The sequence below is a fragment of the Coccinella septempunctata genome, chromosome 7 (genome assembly GCF_907165205.1).
Source record: "Coccinella septempunctata chromosome 7, icCocSept1.1, whole genome shotgun sequence".
NCBI classification, from domain to species: Eukaryota; Metazoa; Arthropoda; class Insecta; order Coleoptera; family Coccinellidae; genus Coccinella; species Coccinella septempunctata.
In genome coordinates, this window is record NC_058195.1 from 798321 (window position 1) to 804786 (window position 6466).

General features: G+C 43.1%; 1 protein-coding gene across 4 annotated transcripts in view; it reads left to right on the forward strand.

The window, feature by feature from the left end:
* LOC123317530 (protein rhomboid) overlaps positions 1–6055 on the forward strand; it is a 61425-nt gene extending 55370 nt beyond the window's left edge. For 3 of the 4 annotated variants that reach the window (XM_044904106.1, XM_044904108.1, XM_044904107.1), the window contains 5 exons: positions 806–918; positions 1250–1367; positions 2995–3137; positions 4406–4674; positions 4741–6055. In XM_044904106.1, the coding sequence (XP_044760041.1) occupies positions 806–918; positions 1250–1367; positions 2995–3137; positions 4406–4674; positions 4741–5042 (945 nt within the window). In that variant the 3' untranslated portion in view covers positions 5043–6055. Of the gene's footprint in view, positions 1–805; positions 919–1246; positions 1368–2994; positions 3138–4405; positions 4675–4740 lie in introns of all 4 variants that reach the window. The other variant, XM_044904105.1, reaches the window with a different exon arrangement.
* Positions 6056–6466: the final 411 nt, after the last annotated feature.

Genomic DNA, 6466 nt, shown 5'->3' on the forward strand with positions numbered 1-6466 from the left:
ACGAATTTGCATCGGCATCCGAGCGATTTCTGTTGCAGAAAATTCGATCCACCGTTACGGCGTGTCGGTACCCCTGCTCGATCGGAATCGGGAGCAGAGCAGGTCGTTCAATGGTAGCGCCTCCCCGACTCGCCTGGGCGGCCACAGGAATCCATTTTTTCCCCTCTGTCTGTGCCACTCTGTGCGCTCGTAAAAATCACGTATACCGTTCGCGGAAAGGGACAGATCATAGAGATTGGAAGGAACATAAATGTATGCATCGATGTTCGAGCATATAACCTACAATTATTACCGAGTGCGCTTGACTGCTTTCATATCTGCTAATCTTGATTAAATAACCGTGTGTGTGTGTCGTATTTCCATGGGTGGTCAGGTACACTTTTCTTCTCTATACGGTCTCAGTCGAGAAATTCGCTGAAAGCGAATAAATTCTCGAAAGTACCATTTAATTACGGGGAACGCGGCCTGCCGCGAAGATCCCATTGTGTTAATTACGATTCTCCCCGAAGTAATTAAGAGTTTATGGAAGGATGACTCCGGATAATCTGAACGAACGGTACGGGAGAATGAATCGGGGAAGATGGAAGATGGTTTCGCTCCGCGGACTCTCTCGTATCGCTTTAACGGAAATGGGAATTCATACCTCGTTCCCGCTAAATCGGCGAGGCGATTGGCGTCGCTGATTCTCCATTTCAACGTCGAAACCGACGCGAATCGAGAAGATAGAGTGTAGCCGTTGAACCTAACCCAAATCGACGTATATTTTCAGTTCGTCTGTCTGAGGTTTCTCGTTTGTTTGTTTCAGATGACCGGAAAGAGGACTAGGAGCTTCAAATGCGCCGTACACCACCGGGATAGAGAGGTTTCCTCCGAGAGCGACTATCATCTGATCACAGAGAACCCGTCGATATTTCGCAAGTATGTACGGTTCTTTTCGGTGTCTTAAAAAGCCCTATCTATGTAGCGCCTCCGTCGGCGCTTGTGTGAATTGAGGCGGAAACAATGTTAAAAAGAACAAGACGCCCGTTTCTAAAATAGACGCCACAGTCATTAGTCTGGGCTTGAATAATGAGCTGTTGCAACCTTGACGCTCGAAATCGAGCGTTCCGTTTTAAGAACGAAAGTGATATAAAGAACTGTGGAAGGGTACATACATCTTGTATCTGTATCTTTCCAATTTGAGTTTTTTATCGCATTTTCCTGACCTAACCTTACATCTCGTTTCTATGACCGATCTTTGTTTCAGCAGGATGGTAACGATAATAGCGGATCAATTTTTGACAGACGACAGGGATAGGAAGTATTACGCCGACAGATACACCTGCAAACCTCCTCCGGTCTTCATCGTGTTCATCACGCTAGTCGAGGTAAGTGTGTGTGCTGGCTGACTGATGGTGAATTGTAACAATCCGATCGGAGGTGTGGGTATTTCTTCGTCGTCATCATCGGGGTCCTTCCGTAAAAACAAACAGACCACCGCTAGAAATAAATAGGAAGCGCTCCTGGCAACGCTCAAGGCACCCGCGATCTAAAATTAAAAGACCGGTTTCGTGGATACTGCACGAAAACGGAGCAGATGTACGAAATTCGAAATTTTAGGGGTTCTGGACCCCTTGACGGGCTAGACGGTATCCGCGCCTCGGGTTATATTTAAACTTTCGCGTTTTCTCGACGATATCGGAAGTTTTAACGAGACGCGTGCTGATCAGGGGTTGATGGGACGTCGATAAGGTAAATCTGGGACGATCGGCAAAAATTCCCTTTAAAACTACGGATGGAACTCTTATTTAGGCACTTTTCTGTCAGTTTAACTTGAAATCTTTCAAATGTCACCCATAATTTCTATGCGCTTTTTCATAATCTCGTATATTTCTGTGTCCTTATATCATATTCTCAATAGATCTTTTCGCAATTCGATGGCCTGTCACAAATCGGCGTTTTTATGATCTGTCAAATTTCATAGATCAGACTCTTCCCTGTAAAACTACGGATAGAACTCTTATTTAGACACTTTTCTGTCAGTTTAACTTGACATCTTTCAAATGTCACCCATAATTTCTATGCGCTTTTTCATAATTTCGCATCTTTCTGTGTTCTTATATCATATTCTCTATGGATCTTTTCGCAATTCGATGGCCTGTCACAAATCGGCGTTTTTATGATCTGTCAAATTTCATAGATCAGGCTCGGCCGTCTGTGAAGGCAGGTAGTCGACCGCTCGCGAGAACATATGCACGCGATGGATCGGAAGAGGGTGGATTTTTATGGGAGCACGTGCCCCGCGTTATTTCTGTGCTTCTCGTTTCCCCGAATGTAGAAACGCCATCGGGAGCGACTATTGATTACTTCCTAAATGAGCGGAGGGTGCCACGCGCCAGATGCCGTGCCCGAGGGATTTTCATCGTGCCACGATTCCCGCATTCCTGAAAACGTAAATAGAACGCAGACGTCTCGACTGATGCAAGACGAGGAGTTTGTGTAGATTCGGCGTTTCTTATTGCGAAAGGTCCCCTACGTATTAATCGACTAATTTATAACGCGATCTAAAGAGGAAGCGTTTTATTTTCTTCGAAACTAGCCTCAATTAGGTGACGCCATCCAACCTTGCCGGAAGTGTATCTCGGCTTGACCGACGGAATAATTGAAAAATTGCATTCGTTAATGAAACGATCGGGCGCCAGATATCCCGAGTTCTCTAATCAGCCGTATCCTGTTCCAGAACCTCGACGAGTGTCGCTTACTCATCCGACCCAGAAAAATCGTTCTTAATCCACCGTTGACAGATCAAAGAACAGGGTTTGATCTCTTCTTCTTTATTTATATATACGGTCTCCGAAGATACGAATAGGGCCGTTCGCGTTATTTATCGCTCTGTTTATCCTTGGGTCTTTCGATGAGTGGTTGATGTATTGTAACGGCTGATCCGATGAGCTGTATATCCTACATTCTATTTTCGAAGCGACGATGTTGTTTGACGCTCAGTTTCTTTTCCAGCTAGGATTTTTCGTTTATTACTCGGTGGTTAGGGGTGAGGTGAATCCGGCTGGTCCGGTGCCCATAGATTCCGTGTTCATCTACAGACCCGACAAGAGGAGGGAGATCTGGAGGTTTCTGCTCTACATGATGCTACACGCCGGGTAAGTTCGCAATATAATCGATTTTACAGGTTACTTCTCATATATTGCTCTATGGTTCGGAGTAATCGTGATGACGGATGACAGGTTTCGTCGAGACGTACGTGAGCACAGAAATGCTCAATTGATTAACTTCGGCTTGTAAACGAGTACTGGAAAACAAACGGCACGCGACCACAACAAAGTCACCAACCGTGAACCGGTCGGCAAAAAGCTTAAACGATTATGTCGAAACGAAAAACGTTAATTGGCTTTCAACTACGTTTTATAAACAATCACTTGTTTCGATGCTCGAGCATTGAAAAATGGAATAATCTCTTAAAGATCGTATTTCTCTCCCGAAGAAGAAACAACAGTACGTGCTACTCTAAATTAGTCTAAACCGCGCAACTATACCGGAAAAGAATTCAGAATCCCTAGAGGCAAATTTAAACAAACCCACCTGTCAAAATCGATAAAAGTGAGGTTATAACCTTATATTAGTGTTCTGTGGTGATAACCGGTGACGGGCAAGCAAAGAGTAGTGTTTTTGGCCTCAGTATTTATGAAATATTCGATTTCGAGTTATATCACTATAGAATATGTATAACATTTAGATCTACGAATATTTTTCTGGCAGATACGCGTGTAGACAGTTGACCAGCTAGAAACTCCTAAAAAGATGGGGTCTTGAGGTCGGTTACAAAACTTTTCAGTGTGAGCCAATGCATGTCATTTTGACAAAACTGTCAAAAGTTAGGTTAGTACCCATAGCGGACAAAAAACTGAATATCCTGGCCTACTAGTTATACCTAAATCCGAAAAAAAAAACGAGTTTCTTGTTAGGTGCGAAGGGAAACGTTCCACATCATCGTCAAAAGAATGAACAAGCATCGAATAACGCGGCTATTTCCGGGAGCGTTCACACAGAGGTGGATGACTGCGTGGATTTTCGAAATGAAAATATTCGGACCGGAAACAATTCGTTTTAACCGGGCGCACGGTTGCCTAATGAGTGTGAGAGACCTCGCTTTATCCGCGGTTTTTTTTTCAGAGAACAATAAATTCAATAAAATTCTCGTTCCCAGAAAGATAATGCAATCGCGGAGTTCAAACGAGGAAATGATATAATTACGAGGAGAACTACCGTGAAAATAATGCTTTAACGCCCAATTACTGCGAGAGTTTAGGTCGTTTCATTCGATAATGAAGCTGTTGGTTTCTTTAAGCGTTAGATCGAAGAAAATTTCGCGTTGTTAGCAGAAAGTAACAATGTGCTCTTTTTTTTCCAGATGGCTCCATTTGGGTTTCAACCTCGTGGTCCAGATGGTCGTGGGTCTCCCCCTGGAGATGGTCCACGGGTCCGGTAGGGTGGCCCTGATCTACATGGCCGGGGTGGTGGCCGGTTCCCTTGGCACGTCGGTCTTCGATACCGACGTGTGTCTGGTGGGTGCGAGCGGGGGAGTTTACGCCCTGCTGGCCGGCCACCTGGCCAACATAATGCTCAACTACAACAACATGCAATGCGGAATACTCAAACTTGTCGGCATCATAGCGATAGGTAAGTTATACACAGGAGGAATTTCTTCCCGACCGACGCCTCCTAACTGACGTTTTCTATTTTCAGCGTCCTGCGACGTCGGTTACGCCATCTACTCGAGGTACGCCGGAGAGGTTTTCGGTCCGCCAGTGTCGTACGTCGCCCATCTGACGGGCGCCCTGGCCGGTCTCACCATCGGACTGTTGGTCCTCAAGAACTTCGAGCAGAAGTTGCACGAGCAGCTTCTGTGGTGGGTGGCTCTGGGCGTCTACGCCGCCTGCACCATATTCGCCATCCTCTTCAACGTGATGAACCCCTCCGTCGTGCCGCTGGAAAACTTGGGCGAAGGGGTGGACAGTCAGTACATCTACAGCAGGTTCGGAGTATAACTCGATGCATTTCCCCGTATAGCGATAACGTTCGGTTTATTTTGTTTTTGTTTATATGTAAATACGTTTTTTTCCCCCGGACGGGTTCCGAGAAGCCAGAAGAAACTTTTTTTTTACCAGTGAACCGATGGGATCGAATCCCAGCTTCCCCCCTTCCCAGGAATCTCGAGATATTCCACTGTCCAACGGCTTTGGACGCAGTGCTCAATTTTTTTTGCGAAACTATACCAGTGCGCTCACCCAGTATATAAAATAGATTCGGTTCGAAAACTTCGAACATTCCCTCCTGAAACGCTCGAATTCGGCTTGATGAAGATTCGAAAAATCGACGAAACGTTTGTAAAATTGTACATATTCCTAGATATTTATTTGGAACGTACCAAAGACTGAAATAAATAAATTGTCCGATTTATTTATGTTGGTTACAGAGATCACTGACGATCGATTTTCTTTCGAAACGTCCAACCGATAGTTCCTAAGTTTGCATTTCAATCCGGTCCAGAACCAAAAACTGCCTTAATTGGGGTCGTCACCCTCGACTGGAACCGATCTTTCCAAGCAACCTCTCGTCAGTGATTTCTGCTCATTGATTGATATTGTTATTTTCCCATTTTTTCACATCGAAAGATCCGTAGCAAGCAATAAACTCCTCGACGGATCTTTAGGTGTGGAAAAAGAGAAGAAATATGTTATTTTCAAGTGATATTATAAAACTAGTCATAAATAATGTTTAAGCCTACCAAAGATCGTGCTAGTTTATATATTTATTACGCAAAAAGCCTATGTAAGGTAGATTTTTCACATTACCACATTGAATAGATGTCACAAAGAAGAATGTTTGTATTTTTTTACACTCAGGTAAAACAGTTTATCGACAGCAGCATAATGTTATATATGTAATGTTGAACTAACTGATGATTGAACACTTCAAATTTTTGTTATTTTCCCACGATACACACATTTTTAAAATGGCCTTTATCTTTTTCATTATTGAATAAAATGAATTATTTGAGTTCTATAACCTTTATTTGTAGCTTAGATTCCCCCTGAAAAGTACGCGAATGTTATCGATGAAGAATGTTCTCAAGAAAGAAGATTTAAGATTGAATATTTATTATGAAAAGAAGATTCGGAAAACGAAGAAGATTTATAAGAACTTCGGATTAAAGGTGTAAATGAATTGGTTTAATAAATGCAGAAAATGGTGGAATGAAAAGGTATAAAGATGGTGAAAAATCGAAAAAGGTATGCTGTATTAATCACGAATATATTTTTTATTTTAGATGTGCGCGCCTGCTTTATAGAACAAATTTTCTTTACTCGACTTTTTTTAAATTTATCACTTCACTTTTCCAATCTACTCTATTTCATTCACTAATCTATACTCCATTACTTTACAGCACTGTACTCTCCCCTACTTCACT